A 14,779-nucleotide genomic window follows, 5' to 3' on the forward strand; every position below is an offset into this window, starting at 1 on the left:
ACTGTATTGAAAATCTGCGTATAAGTGGACCATTGTAATTTCAAACCCATTACATAATGTCATGCCATACCTTACAGGGGCCAACTGTAATGTTTGGTACACATTGTGGGGAGAAGAGATCTACATACATAGAGGTTTTCAGCAGTGGTGACAGAGCAAGAATTCTTTATAAAATAAGGATGTGAAAAGTTCAGTTTACAGCCCATCCCTAGCCAGATGGGTATGGGTTGGAATCCCAGCCCACCCACTACAAAGTGGTCTTTGGCAATTTCTTCTTAGTCTCATTTCTTAGTAAACTAGAGATAATGCCTGTCTTGCTGGATTGTTATAAGAATCATGTCCCACACCTACTCCTGTGCCTGACAATGATTATATCGAAGTTCAAAATTTCTCTTCAGATGATTCCCTTAATCTTGCCTTCAACTTCCACTACAGCGCTGGCTCTCAGTTCTCTATCCTTGGTGTGCTGCTTTAAAAAAATTTTTTTAATGTTTATTTTTGAGAGAGAGACAGAGTGCAAGCAAGGGAGGAGCAAAGAGAGAGAGACAGAACCGGAAGCAGGCTCCAAGCTGCTGTAAAGGTTACATTTTTTGGGGAGGTGAAACTGCCTAGGTTAGGCAGTAAGTCTTGGTTTACTGACTTAGAGCCTTAAGTGGCTCCACTATGGCTTTGTGGTTTTCTTTTTAATACTTGTAACACAGTACTCTTCCTTTTCTCTATCCTCACCCCCAACCCTGTTTTTAAAAAGTCCTGATTAAGGGGCGCCTGGGTGGCTTAGTCGGTTAAGCGTCCGACTTTCGCTTAGGTCATGATCTCGCGGTTCGTGGGTTCGAGCCCCGCGTCGGGCTCTGTGCTGACTGCCAGCTCAGAGCCTGGAGCCTGTTTCAGTCTGTGACTCCCTCTCTCTCTGACCCTCCCCTGCTCACGCTGTCTCTCTCTCTCTCTCCTAGAAATAAATAAAACATTAAAAAAAAAATTTAAAAAGTCCTGATTGATGTTTTTTTTTTTGTTGTTTTTTTTTTTGAGAGAGAGAGAAAGAGCAAGCAGGGGAGGGGCAGAGAGAGGGAAAGAGAGAAAAACTCTCAAGCAGGCGCCCAAGGCAGGGCTCAGCTCACAAATCATAAGATCATGACCTGAGCCAAAATCAAGAGTCCCCACACTTTAATTGACTTGAGCCACCCAGGCACCCCCTGATTGCTATTATTGTACATTAAATAATTTGGAAGACAGCAACTCTTTCCCACAAAAGTCCAAAATCGATAAACCCTGCTACATAACAAAATTCACTGACCTCTATCAGTGTGCACGCTAGAGCCAATGCTACTTACCCAATCTGAGCTATCCCAGATAGGCTTTAACAATTTATTTCCAAGCCGTGGGCAACCCAGGCTGTTTTAATACTTCCTTTCCCGCTGGGGACCTACAGAGTTTTGTAGTTACGGACTGCTACTTCAACGCAAGGGAGATACCACTCCACTCAGAGACGCCTTTCTCGCCCTCTAACAAAAGTCCCAACCTCAAAACGACCTCAGCATAGCAGGTCCAGCGCCCTCCGCCCCAACCCCACCAGGATGTAGGCAGTCGGGCGGTCATCGCTAATTGGCTCATGTGCCAGGGGCAGCTTAGCCTCCGCCAGCAGAGAAGGGTGATAGGCTGCTGGGGACCCACCCCCTCGCCGATTGGGTGAGGGCAGCAAAGCCCGGGATTGGTGGAGCCTGTGGGCGGGCTCGTTGCCCCTGTCTCTCGCGCGCTCTCTCAGCTTCCAGTGCGCGGCCGAGATGGCGATGGCGGCTTGGCTTCTGGGGCGGCGCTTGGCGAATTGGAGGCTGCGGACTCCGCTGGGGCCGCTCGCTAGCCTCGTGTCCCAGCGGGCCCACTCCCTCTTGCCTGTGGACGATGCGATCAACGGGCTCAGCGAGGAGCAGAAGCAGGTAGGGAGCCTGTTCCCTTCCGGGCCCCAAGGCCTGCGGGCCCTGCCTCATCGCCCTGCTCGGTGGTCGCCTCTAGGTCCCTCTGCCCAGCGCCCACACAGCTGCGGCAGTCGGGGCGCGGGAGTGGGCGCTGGCCTCTCAACCTCACCTCTGTGAAGGCAGCAGAGCCTACTTTCGAGTTAGATAAGAAGAGACAGGAAGGCTGCTGGGAGACTGCTGGTATTTTGGTGCAAGATTTGCGCGTGGCAAAAAAAAAAAAAAAAATCCTTAATGTATCTGAAGTCCGCCAGAACACTGCATTAAAACTATGGTTCTCAAGCCTCGTTAGTCATCCTCACCAGGGAATCCTTTTCGAATACACACCTCAGGGGTTTGGAAGTGCAGTGAAGTGCACGGTGTAATCTGCTGTAATTCTTCAGCCCATTGGATCAGAGCACAAAGCTGACCGGTAACTTGAAGTGTCCTTCCTTACAGATGGAGCTGAACCAGAACCTTCCTGGAGGAAGGTGGCTGTGTGTCTTTGGATGCTAGCACAGAGTTCCCCAGTAACCTGATTTTCCTGTTAAGCAAGTGTCTGAGCCTCCAAAAACTCCAACATCCATTTGGGTTTGCAATCAGTAGATAGACCTTTGAAACGCCTCCGGCAGGAAGGGTTCAATTCTAGATCTAAAATGTTTCTGCCAATAGTTTCTAATCTCTTTGTGTAATCCTTGTTAGCCACAGGTTCGGGGGCAGAAAGCCTGGCGTGTGCCAGAAACTGAAGAGGGTAGGCTGGAGCATATTGGGTGGGGGTGGGGAAGGTACTGGAGAAGGCTAGAAGAGTCGTGAGGGATCAGCTCATTGCAGGGCCTTAATAGGCCTGACTAAAGAGCCTTCTAGGTATAATCAAAAGCCATGGAATGATTTTACTTAGGGGAGTGACATTTTAAAAACACTCGGCTGTTGGGGCACCTGGGTGGCTCAGTCATTTAAGCATCCAATGTCTGCTCAGGTCATGATCTCACAGTTGGTGAGTTCGAGATGCACATCGGGCTCTGTGCTGACGGCTCAGAGCCTGGAGCCTGCTTTGGATTCTTTGACTCCCTCTCTCTCTGCCTCTCCCTCACTAGTACTCTGTCTCTCTCTCTCTCTCAAAAATAAATAAAAACATTAAAAAAATGTTTTTATATTATTTTAACTGTTTAAAAAAACAGGCTGTCTAGGCTGAGGACCTTAAGAGAGATGAAGATCATCTCTGAGGAAGTATAAACTGGGATGGTCTCTCAGTTTCAACCTGATGCCGTTTGGTGGGTTGTTTGTAGCCTGTTTTCCTGAATGTGTCCTCAGTAGTGAAGATGCTGCTCTTTGTGGCAGTAATGTGGTGTTTCAGTGGCATCTGTCCACCTCTCTCCCTCTAGCTTCGTCAGACCATGGCTAAGTTTCTGCAGGAGCACCTAGCCCCCCAGGCCCAGGAGATTGATCAGAGCAATGAGTTCAAGAACCTACGAGTGAGTCATGATGCCCCCACTAGAGGGTGGGGGTTCAGAGCCACAAGGGGGCAGTTTGGGGGCTGGGCTAGGCTTGGCTGGGAATCGAACTGCTGCCTGGAAGAGCTCACACAGTCTTGTGGTAAATAAAACCTCCCAAAGAATGCAGCCCCTTTCTGTGAAGTGTCTGGGTCTCATTCCAGGTGTGCCAGACCCCTGTGACTGGCTGCCCTCTCACAGCTCACTGCACTCATTCCTTTTTGTTGGCAGGAGTTTTGGAAGCAGCTAGGAAACCTGGGGGTCCTAGGCATCACTGCCCCTGGTGAGTAGAGTTTCCTTCCCTATTGAGAACTTTTCTTACATGCCCTTTGGCACTGTTCCCAAAAGAAATGGGAAAGGAGGGGAAAGATCATGCTCAAAGAAACTCAGGGACAGAAACTTCCTCTTGGACCCGAGAAAGCTCCTGTAGACTGTCAGCCCAGAGAAGAGTACACTCGATTCCTTTAGGCAGTGGCATCTAGAAGGCAAGGGGATGAGGCCAGTGTGGGCCACATGGGTGAGGATCAGACTCTTGAACTCTGCATGCTTACTAAGCACCCCCAGGAGATTTTGGAAGTTTAGAAAACTCCATCATCACACAGCTGTCTTGCACGTCTTACTGTCTTACTGTCTCCCCTACCCCCTAAGTTCTACCCTACCAATAGCGTCTAGGCAGGCCCACTCAAGACCCATGTGTCCCTGTGGGGACTGCCTATGTCCTCTACCCACAGCTGACCCTGGAGCTTTTTTTGAGAGCTTCACCATGAGGTGGTCAGATGATGTCTTTAATAGGCTCTTCCTGGGCCTGCCCATTGTCCCCTATGGGTCTTACTACTTGTTTCCAGGGGGAGAGGGCACAGGGCTGGTGGACTTCGGTTTGGATGTTGGCCTCTGAAGGAGAGGCCCAGCGTGGCTTGCGGTACCCAGTGAAGAAATAAGCCTGTGGCCTCACCTGCCAAAGCCTGGACAGTCCACACTGCTTCAGCTTGTACTCATATTGGAATAGAGGCAGAACACAGTTCTTAATCTCCCCCTTGCTACTTGGAGACAGTTCCGGACACTTGAGCTGATTCAAGAGTAATGACAAAATGGAAGACTTAAAAATTTAGACCATCCTGGGGCGCCTGGGTGGCTCAGTCGGTTGAGCATCCAGCTTCGGCTCAGTTCATGATCTCACGGTTCGTGGGTTCAAGCCCTACATCGGGCTCTGTGCTGACAGCTAGCTCAGAGCCTGGAGCCTGCTTCAGATTCTGTGTCTCCCTCTCTCTCTGACCCTCCCCTGCTTGCTCGCTCGCTCTCTCTTTCTCTCTCAGAAATAAATAAAAAATTAAAAAAAATTTTTTTTTAATTTAGACCCTCCTAATGTAAAATGGTAGGGGTGGGGCCCCTGGGTGTCTCTGTCAGTTAAGAGGACTCTCAGTCTCGGTCATTGAGTTCAAGCCCCCCATTAGGCTTTGCACTGGTCACGAAGCCTACTTAAAAGAAAAAGTAAAATGGTAGGGGGGAAGGCCACTGGAAATTCCTAAACAAGTCTTTCTTCCACTGTGTCTTGGGGGTTTAGGAGCCCCCCAAAGAGAGCCAGTTCTGATGAGCTCTGGTTTCCACCTGGTTGTCCTGGTGGCTATTTCCAGTGTCACCCACGTGTGGTCTTTTCTTCCCAGACTTGCAAGAATTGGGCTAATCTTTCCCTAGAGACTAGGATGAGCCTGACTTCATGGTCAGAGTAAACGTGTGCAAAGAGTCTTTTTTTTTTTTTTTAAGCTTTTATTTTTTTAAAGTCATCTCTACACCCATCGTTGGGCTCCAACTCATAACCCCAAGATCAGGAGCTGCATGCTCCACTGACTGAGCCAGCCAGGCACTCCTGTGTGCAGAGTCTTACCAAGATTTACCCAAAGAGCAAGGGCCCGGGCGGGAGGGGAGGGGAGAGCGGTAGTACCAGATGATCCAACCACTTCAATCTGAGATCTTTTGCCAAGGAAACGCCACATTTTTTGGTGAGGAGTTCTGAAATTCACTGGCCATGGCTCTCCTGCTCCTCGATACTAGTTTTGCTGTTTTGTTTAGTTTTAACTTTTTTGAGATATAACTGGTCTATAACATTGTATGAGCTTAAGGTGTTCAACATGTTGATTTGCTAGTCCTGCTTTGTTAAGTCTAAACACCTGTGCTGCAAAAATCTCACCTCCCTTGGGCCTTTTGCACATGGCATCCTTTGCTCGGTACCTATTCTTAGCGCTCTGACCCTCCCTCTCTGTGTTTCTTGATTAACTCCAGGTCTTCTTTCATTTATTCATCTGCCCGGGCACTTCCAAATAGCGGGTGCTCAGGCTCCCTTGTCTGCATCAAGCGGTCTATCAGGGATAACACAGGCATTGCAATGACCGTTTTCGGAACCACGCCTCGACTGACCAGAGGCGGCAGACAAAACCAGTTCTGTGAGCTTGTAAAGTGGAGCCCTCTGGCATCAGCCTGTCACCCTTGTTAGGGGTGCCTTGGAATAGGGGCTGTGGAGGGTGTTTCTGTGCTGCCAGTAAACATTTCCATGAACGGCACCATTTAACCTGGCTGCCTTTTCTACTCCGCTGCGCCACCTGCCCTCCCAGCCCAGTACGGTGGCTCTGACCTGGGCTACCTGGAGCAAGTGCTGGTGATGGAGGAGATATCGCGAGCTTCCGGAGCAGTGGGCCTCAGTTACGGTGCTCACTCCAACCTCTGCGTCAACCAAATTGTGCGCAATGGAAATGAGGCCCAGAAGGAAAAGTATCTCCCCAAGGTGAGGACACAGGAATGGAGAAACACACCAGTGTCACAATGCCACCACCAACCCTGAGGCACCCTCCCCTGTTGGCAAGAGCCAGTCAGACTTGCTACCTCCAGTATGCTGCCTTCAAGTGGGTATAGTGAGGAAGGGGTCGGGGATTTGCTTTAAAATAATCCAGTCAGAATTAGAACTAGGACCTTGGGGCGCCTGGGTGGCTTGGTCGGTTGGGCGTCTGACTTTCGCTTGGGTCATGATCTCACGGTTCGTGGGTTCGAGCCCCGCGTCGGGCTCTGTGCTGGCTGCCAGCTCAGAGCCTGGAGCCTGTTTCAGTCTGTGGCTCCCTCTCTCTCTGACCCTCCCCTGCTCACGCTGTCTCTCTCTCTCTCCTAGAAATAAGTAAAAACATTAAAAAAAAAAAAAAAAAAGAATTAGAACTAGGACCAGAAGTCCCGGGTCAGTCCCTGGACAATATCTGCAGAGCATTTTAAGACATGCCAGACCAGGACTTGCTTCCCTTGCAAAGGGAATGGGAAAGGAAAGATATTTTCAGTTTTGTAGACCGTAGGCTTCTGAGAGGAGTTTGAAGGGGTGTCACGTGCACAGGTGAGAGCAGGACAAGGGAGCTCCTATAGGGCACTTCTGAGTCATAACCAGCCATTGGGGTTTCCCTTGCAGCTGATCAGCGGTGAGTACATTGGAGCCCTGGCCATGAGTGAGCCCAATGCTGGCTCTGATGTCGTCTCCATGAAGCTAAAAGCGGAAAAAGAAGGTGAGGCTCCTCTTGAGTTGGGAGTTTCTGAAGCAGGAGCTGAAATGGACAGAGGGATGGGCCTTCTCAGCGTGAGGCAGCAGCGATCGGGGGTGGCCCTTGCTGGGTTTCCAGAACTGTTTCTGGCAGCAGGTCCATGAACTGAGTGCTGAGACAGGCTACCATGGCTTGAGCAAGTAGCCAGCTTCTTGTCCTTAGGTGATCACTACGTCCTAAATGGCAACAAGTTCTGGATCACCAATGGCCCCGACGCGGACATCCTTATCGTCTATGCTAAAACCGATCTGGCTGCTGTGCCAGCCTCTCGAGGCATCACGGCCTTTATCGTTGAGAAGGTGAATGGGGGACAGTGCATGACGGGGGGCTGTTGTCTCCTGCCAGTGGTACCAGAGATGGTTCCCTTCTGTTGGCGGCAGACACAGTCAGTGTGTGCTCTGAAGCAGGAGTGAGGCAGAAGAGCCAACAGAGAGGAGGGTGGCCAGAGTGGAGCCCAGGAAGGATGGGTCAAGTCTAAGAATGGCGGAGCTATCCTTAGAGCCGGGCCACACAAATCGGCCCAGGAAGATGAAGACTAAAAGGCAACTGGGTGTCACAACCAGGATGTAACTGGTAGCCTTGGGGAGAGCAGCTGTGGAGACCACAGCGTGAATGAGAATGCAGGTTGGGGGGTGACTAAAGACTGCAGCAAAGCAAGGCAGAGATGGAACTAGAGTTGGAATGAAAAGGTGGGCTTTGAGTTTGTTTTTAAGAAGGGGAGAGAACTGAGCAAATTATTTGGTAGAGGGAAAGAAGGGGAGAGGGAGGAATTGTGTGTAGGAACAAGTGAGCAAGGCCCAACGGTGAGCTGTGGGAAGGAGGTAAGGCCGGGTTACACGTGATGGTGGAGGAGCTGTCTGCCTCATGACCTCAAGGTGTGAGGGCTGGGAATCACAGGAGTGAGGGGTTGGGGAGAAAGTTCCATGAATGAGTATCATAAATGTTTGTGGTACCCTCCATGGAGAGAGGGGGCTGGAGGACAAGAAAAGCGAGTAGCCCAAGGGGCCTGGCTGAGGTTGGAAATCTCAAGGTCCCATGGCATCACTCCTGTCAGCCTGCCCATCAGGCACTCTCTGCTAGTTACTTGGCAATGCGTTCTGAATCTGATTAGCCAGGCCAAAGCGCATAGATGGCTGGATTAATCCTGAGTGGACTCAGGTACAGAGGCAAAGGAATCGAGGGGGCTGGAGAGAGGGTCTTGGAAGCGCTCTCCCCTGAGGAAAGGAAACAAGGCCAGCAAAGGTCAGGGATCATGCAGAGAGTGGGTGTTTCACTGAGAAAGAACTGATCCCATGAGGAGTGGGGAGAACACACGTAGCAGCAGAGCTGGGAGTCGGGGAGCAGGGGGGTGTCAGGGCCGGAGCTTCTGGGAGTGGAGCAGTCGTACAGAGTAGGGTCTCTGAGAGTAGGGGGTAGCAGTTGTGCAAATTCAGGGGCTGGATGGGAAGGTTGGCGTGTCCCAGGAAGTCTGCCTTTAACTAGCCCCCCTTAGGAACTGGCTGGTAACCGGGCCACCTTCTGTTCCTGTGAAGGGCATGCCTGGCTTCAGCACCTCCAAGAAGCTGGACAAGCTGGGGATGAGGGGCTCTAACACCTGTGAGCTGATCTTTGAAGACTGCAAGGTTCCGGGTGAGTTTCCAATGACCAAGCCCCTGTCCTGACCCTTTCATAAGCTGAGAAAGCCCATCTCTGGGTAAGAGAAGCTCACCATTGTCAGCTTACTGATGCCATGTGTCTAGGCAGTTGGCCTCCTACTACCCCCCTTGCCCACTGGCCCGTCCATGTGGCACTCGGGCTGCCAAGCAACTGTGCTTTTGGCCAGAGCTGTGTGGCTGACCGTGGCTGCGATGAAGGGTGATAACGCACCGTGCCGTGGGCGGGGTGGTATTCCAGTGTCAGGAATAGACAGGTAAGGTGTGCCCTCATTCTCTAATGTCCTTCAGGCATCCTCGTTTGTGCATTTCCATGAACAGCCCACGTGAGGTAGTCATGAACAATGCTAAAGAACCATTCAAATAAACTGATGGAAGCCTGACTCAGTGAAGACCAGGCGATCCAGTTTGAGTATTTTCACCCCTGAAGTGTAACTGAAAACGCGACACATCATGGGAGAGCCAGCATACCTGTCATGTGCTAAGGAGACAAGGGCATAGATTCGATGGCCAGCTAGGTTCGCTCTGTGCCTCAGCCATTGACCATCCCTCTCCCTCATGACTCAGGACCCCAGAAAAGGATGATTTGGTTACAAAGGGCATCTAGGGAGCTGGGGGAGTCTGTACCAATCCTTCTATGTCAGCAGGAAACAACCACCATCATTAGGCAGGTCAGTGGTGTCCACGCTGCACTTAGGCTTGTGCTCACCCCTCCCAAGGCCATCCACTGTCCTGGCTTCCAGGGTGGGCAAGTGCTCTGCAGTTTCTTTATTGTACTGAATTGTAAGTAGGCTCCACAACCTAGCATGGGGCTTGAATTCATGACCCTGAGATCAAGAGCCACATGCTCTACTGACCGAGCCAGCCAGGCGCCTCTAGCAGTTTCTATAACTAGCACTGAATGACCCATCTCTTGGACAAAGACTCTTCCATAGATCACTCTTGTGAGAGGTGAGGGCTGGTGATATTGGAGCAGAGCAGACCCAACCTGGGGGATACTAATTCTCGGTTTCCTTTATGGACATGGGGAAAAAGAACTGTGGATGACTTCTCGACCAAATTAGCTTTAGCTTTTCTTTCCCATCCAAGGCAGTTGAGGAAGAGAAGGGGACGATCTAAGGATGGGGCCTTTGTGTCTGGTCTTGTGGGTGGTGTGTGTGTGTGTGTGGCGGATTGGCAGTGGCAGGGGAGGGGGCGTCCTTCCAGCAAGCTCTACTTCTGACTGAAAGTGGCAAACTTCATCCGTTTCTCTCACTCAGGACCGTGGTTGAAGGTCAGGTGAAATTTTAGTGCCTGTGTGAAAGCTATGGTACCAGACCTAGCTGCTTTTTTTTTATTTTTATTTTTTTTTAATTTTTTAATGTTTTAATTTATTTCTGAGAGAGAGAGAGACAGCGTGAGCAGGGGAGGGTCAGAGAGAGAGGGAGATACAGAATCGAAACAGGCTCCGGGCTCTGAGCTGGCTGTCAGCACAGAGCTCGACGCGGGGCTCGAACCCACGAACCATGAGATCNGAGAGAGAGAGAGACAGCGTGAGCAGGGGAGGGTCAGAGAGAGAGGGGAGATACAGCTCTGAAACAGGCTCCGGGCTCTGAGCTGGCTGTCAGCACAGAGCTCGACGCGGGGCTCGAACCCACGAACCATGAGATCATGACCTGAGCTGAAGTCAGACGCTTAACCGACTGAGCCACCCAGGCGCCCCCCTACCGGCTTTTTTAAAAGCGAGGCAGCTGGGGGCGACTGGATAAGCGTTCGACTTGGGCTCAGGTCATGATCTCATGGTTCGTGGGTTTGAGCCCCACATCAGGCTCTGTGCTGACAGCTCAGAGCCTGGAGCCTGCTTCGGATTCTGTGTGTCTCATTCTCTCTCTCTCTGCCCCTCCCCCGCTCAGGCTCTGTCTCTCTCTCTCTCTCTCAAGATTAAATAAACATTTAAAAAAATTTTTTTTAAAGTGAGGATGCTGTGAACAGCCCTCTTCCCTCTAACCAGCATTTTTCCTGGCAGCTGCCAACATCCTGGGCCATCTAGGTAAGGGCGTCTACGTGCTGATGAGTGGGCTAGACCTGGAACGCCTCGTGCTGGCTGGTGGGCCCCTCGGGTGAGTGTGAGGCTTGGCAGAGCTGGGCTTTTGGCCTCCTTGGTACCTTCGCAGACTTCCCCTGTGGAGCCAATGGAAGCTGCCTCCTGGAAGACACACTTCCTCTCCTGGAGGCAAAATGAACAGATCTCCTCCTCCCACATTTAATTTCTTCACAATGAAGGCAAATATTATTCGATGACAAACAAAAGGCCTGAGATACCATCCTACTCAGTTACTCGGGCTGGGACAGGATGCCCGGGCTCTCCGTCCCACCTGCACAGGGGTCCTGCCCCTCTCTCTGGTGTCAGGGGAAGGGGCCCAAGTCCCGGGTGGTCAGTGCAGTGACTGAGCAGGGGTGATAAGAGCCCTCCTGCTGCTTTTCTCCTCCCTGGGACTCCAGTTCCTTGTCCTCCCAAGCTATATCCCGCCAAGCCTTCCCACGGCGGCATTTTGTCACCCCAGCTGGCAGCGGGGATACAGCAAGGCGCCTCCCCAGTGTCTTCCTCTTTTCTGGCAGGCTCATGCAGGCTGTCCTCGACCACACCATTCCCTACCTGCACACGAGGGAAGCCTTTGGCAAGAAGATTGGCCACTTCCAGGTGAGTGGAAATGGCGTTTGCCATTTGGTACTTTGGCCTCTAAGTACCTTTTCTCACTGGGCTCAAATTTTCTTTAACAAACGAGCAAGAGGGACGCTTGCTGTCTCTTGCCACCAGCGTTAGTCTGAATGCTTGGAACACAGGCTTCCTTGTCATGCTCCCTGGCTTTGGAACCTGTCAGGAAGGTGAATCACAGGTCATCTCACGTCCTATTTGAGATGACTGAGCTGGACGTCGTAAAGCTGCAAGGTGACCCGTGCAGGTTGTAGGCAGGCATGGGGAGAGAGGCAGCGTGGCTAGTCACGCTTCTGGTCCGAAGCCACCACGGGATGTTAATGTGGGTTGCCGTGGGTGGAGGGCCATTTCAGTGTGTAGTTTCCATAGCGACGACAGCTCTCTAGCCATCCCCGTCATCCTAGGCAAGTGCCATCCCTCCCTGTGCCCTGGTACCCCCTGCCTGGCTGTCAGGTCGCTACTGCCCACCTGCTTGTGGCAACTAGTGGGGAGCGTCTGAGAGGAATGTGGCTCCACATGTTGACTTGTGACCTCCCCTTGTGCCCAGCTGATGCAGGGGAAGATGGCCGACATGTACACCCGCCTCGTGGCGTGTCGGCAGTACGTCTACAATGTCGCCAAGGCCTGTGATCAGGGCCACTGCACTGCCAAGGTAAGGGCCGGCTATTGGGACTCCTTCCCGGGGGGGCCCTGGCAGGGGCCCGCTGACCCAGAGCCTCGTCCCGCAGGACTGCGCGGGGGTGATTCTTTTTTCAGCTGAGTGCGCCACGCAGGTAGCCCTGGACGGCATTCAGTGTTTTGGTGAGTGGCCCCCGCTCCCTACCCCCAACCACAGAACGAGGCGTCCTCTTCACTCGCTCTGTGCTTTGGCTCACTGCAGTGGAGTTGGCACCTTTCGGCTCCTTCTGCCCTGGGTACTAGGAGGACATGTTAAATAAATGGGAAAAAGTGCTAGAGTTTACGAACTGTTCCTACCTTCAGCAATATTCTCTCTCCTCCTTCTGGCCTGATATGGTGAACACTGGGAAATGGGGAGGGAGACAAGCCTCAAGGGCAGGACGGCTTTGTTTCACTGCTGAGCAGTAGTTAAGAGCACAGACCCAAGCCAGAAGGTGTAGGTTGGAACCTTTGCTCTACCACTGCCCGGCTTTGTGACTCATGCAAATTACTTAACTTCCCTGGGCCTGGCACCCAGTAAGTGCCCCGCAGTATCGTTTTGTCCCCCTTCCCGGGTCTGCCAGTGGCTCTCCCAAGCTTTGCCTGGTACCCTCAGCACTCTGGATGCCCTTCCAGCCCCATGACCCATGCACCCACCCCATCCCCCCCACCCCCCCGCCGCCCTGCCCCGCAGCGCGGTGTTCCCCACATTCTCACCACCATTAGCTGCTTCTCTTCCATCCGTCTCCCCTCCTCTGGCCTGTTTCTATATACTTGGCTTTCTGTTTGCTTTCCTCACTGCCCATCACCCCTTTTTGTCCTTTCGCCTCTGCCCAAACCCTGGCTGCAGGTGCCAATGGCTACATCAACGACTTTCCCATGGGCCGCTTTCTGCGAGATGCCAAACTGTATGAGATTGGGGCCGGGACCAGCGAGGTGAGGCGGCTGATCATCGGCAGAGCCTTCAATGCGGACTTCCACTAATTCCAAGACGCTTCGCCCCTTTTCCCAGCACCTAGAGGCCTTTCTTTGAGAGTAGAGATATGGTGGCTCTCCTGCGGCCCAGCTGCCGAGTGCTCGGGCCTCAGAGCGGGGCCAGCCAGCCGGGCCAGACGTGGGCAAGCATGGGGGGAAGGGGGCGGCATTTTTAGCCACACCTTCTGATCTGAAGATGCTGTGGGGCGTTAATGAAGGTTGTGGCCAGTGGAGGGCCTAACTGAAAAGTGTTCAGTGGCTTAAAATGGACACAGCTGGAAGCATAGTAGCTTTTCCGGGGCTTGTCAGGAAGGCCTTGGTGACTCTCTAACTTCCGAGGCCCCACTTCCCTGGGTGGGCACTTGGGGGCGGGCAGGCACCCACTCCTTCTCTCAGCTATACCTCTGCCAGGGAGCCCAGGACACCACAAACATTGCTCCTCTCCGTGTATTTGAACCTTTAGGAATCTCTTCTTTCTGGGGAGGAAAAACCGCCAAAACCTAGCCTTTGTTTCTGCCGATTTCTAGAGGCATCCACTCCCAGCAGTTTATGAATGGGCACCCACTCTGCAGCAGCTTAGCTGTTCCCCCAGGGCTCCAGTTTTTAGGGCTGAGATCCCACCATGTTGGGCCAGAGCTCCGGGAATAGGCATCTCAGAACACCTGTGCCACCCGGACTCCACCATGGGGCAGAGGTCAGTGTGCTGGGGAGAGATCGGCTCAGCACCAGTCTCCGTGGCAGCACCTCTGAACCCTTGAGTGCTCCTCTGCCACCACCGCCGTCCAGTCCTGGCCTGATGACAGCCTACAGCGGGCCTGGGTTGGAGACTCCACTCCAGCCAAGGCTGCCTGTGTACATTTCTCTGGACACCACATGGCTAGTTCTGTTAGAACAGCACAGCAGCTGCTGCCATTTTGTATTAAACATATTAGGGCGCAAACCCTTCTGCTTCTAAAATGGTGTTTTGGGAGCGAAACAATCTACTTGCTACAGCCTCCCGTCCGGCTCTAGCCCCATGTCCTTGGAGAATGGCTAGTCCAGGTGCTACCCCCCCTGCCCTTCAGCCTGCTTACTGGTGATGCGGGACAAAGAGGTGGCCTCTACCTTTAGGACAGAAGAGGCTTTAACCTCCCTTTCCCAGATCTCCCAGAGAGGTTAAGAGTCTTAGAGCCAGAAGGAAGCTTTTAAGTTTTTGGACACCATCCCCATGGTATTTAACAAGATCAAGACAATTTGATTTTCTCAAGGTCAGAACTGGAGCTCGAATCCAGAGGAGCAGAAACGAGAATGCCAGCCTGGGGCCCCACCGCATAGTCAAGAGTGGAATGGGTTTGGGTGGTTCCACGCTATCTAAATTACTTCAAAGAACTGGTTTTCTTGGCTCTCAGCCCAGGGGTGCCTTTCTGACTTTTGGTCCTGGCCTGTAGCCAAGTGCTATTCCAGCCTGATGCTTGAGACAGGTGGCATTAGTGCCTTACCGAAATCCAGCCCAGTTCCGGGGGGGGGGGGGGGGGGGAACCCAGGGCTTGGGGCACTGTCTCCTTATGACTCCACCCTGCCCCTTGCTGTGTTGGAGATGAACGTGGCCAGAATACTGGTCTTGCTGGGCTTAAAGTGTAGCTGGAACAAAGAGTCCAGAAACATTCAGAATGTGACAGAAAGGAATGTTTCCTCCAGTCTGTGTGAGTTAAGGAGCCCTGCCACCAACGTGGGGAGAATGTGATTGTTCCCCTGATAATCTATGTGAAATAGAAAAGAAATGTTTTAAAGCCAAAAATAAATAAATAGAAGAGTG

The 14,779-nt window shown here is 52.3% G+C and overlaps 1 protein-coding gene across 1 annotated transcript; it reads left to right on the forward strand.

Moving 5' to 3' along the window:
* The first annotated feature begins 1,760 nt into the window (after window positions 1-1,760).
* On the forward strand, window positions 1,761-14,779 carry IVD (isovaleryl-CoA dehydrogenase). The gene is made up of 12 exons (XM_039232880.1): window positions 1,761-1,931; window positions 3,329-3,418; window positions 3,668-3,719; window positions 6,043-6,212; window positions 6,876-6,969; window positions 7,168-7,304; window positions 8,538-8,634; window positions 10,663-10,756; window positions 11,256-11,337; window positions 11,900-12,004; window positions 12,081-12,153; window positions 12,860-14,779. The coding sequence occupies exons 1-12, from the start codon at window positions 1,779-1,781 to the stop codon at window positions 12,991-12,993; spliced, it is 1,281 nt and encodes a 426-aa protein (XP_039088811.1). The 5' UTR covers window positions 1,761-1,778; the 3' UTR covers window positions 12,994-14,779.

Source organism: Hyaena hyaena, unplaced genomic scaffold, assembly GCF_003009895.1.
Source record: "Hyaena hyaena isolate Hyena2069 unplaced genomic scaffold, ASM300989v1 scaffold_70, whole genome shotgun sequence".
In the NCBI taxonomy this organism is placed as follows: domain Eukaryota; kingdom Metazoa; phylum Chordata; class Mammalia; order Carnivora; family Hyaenidae; genus Hyaena; species Hyaena hyaena.

What these genes read in the sequence shown, in the direction of transcription:
- IVD (XM_039232880.1), top strand. Translation starts at nt 1,779, where the DNA reads ATGGCGATGGCGGCTTGGCTTCTGGGGCGGCGCTTGGCGAATTGGAGG. An exon ending in TCAGCGAGGAGCAGAAGCAG is followed by an intron (nt 1,932 to 3,328) that starts GTAGGGAGCCTG and finishes CTCTCCCTCTAG; the next exon opens with CTTCGTCAGACCATGGCTAA. An exon ending in CTGGCTGGTGGGCCCCTCGG is followed by an intron (nt 10,757 to 11,255) that starts GTGAGTGTGAGG and finishes CTTTTCTGGCAG; the next exon opens with GCTCATGCAGGCTGTCCTCG.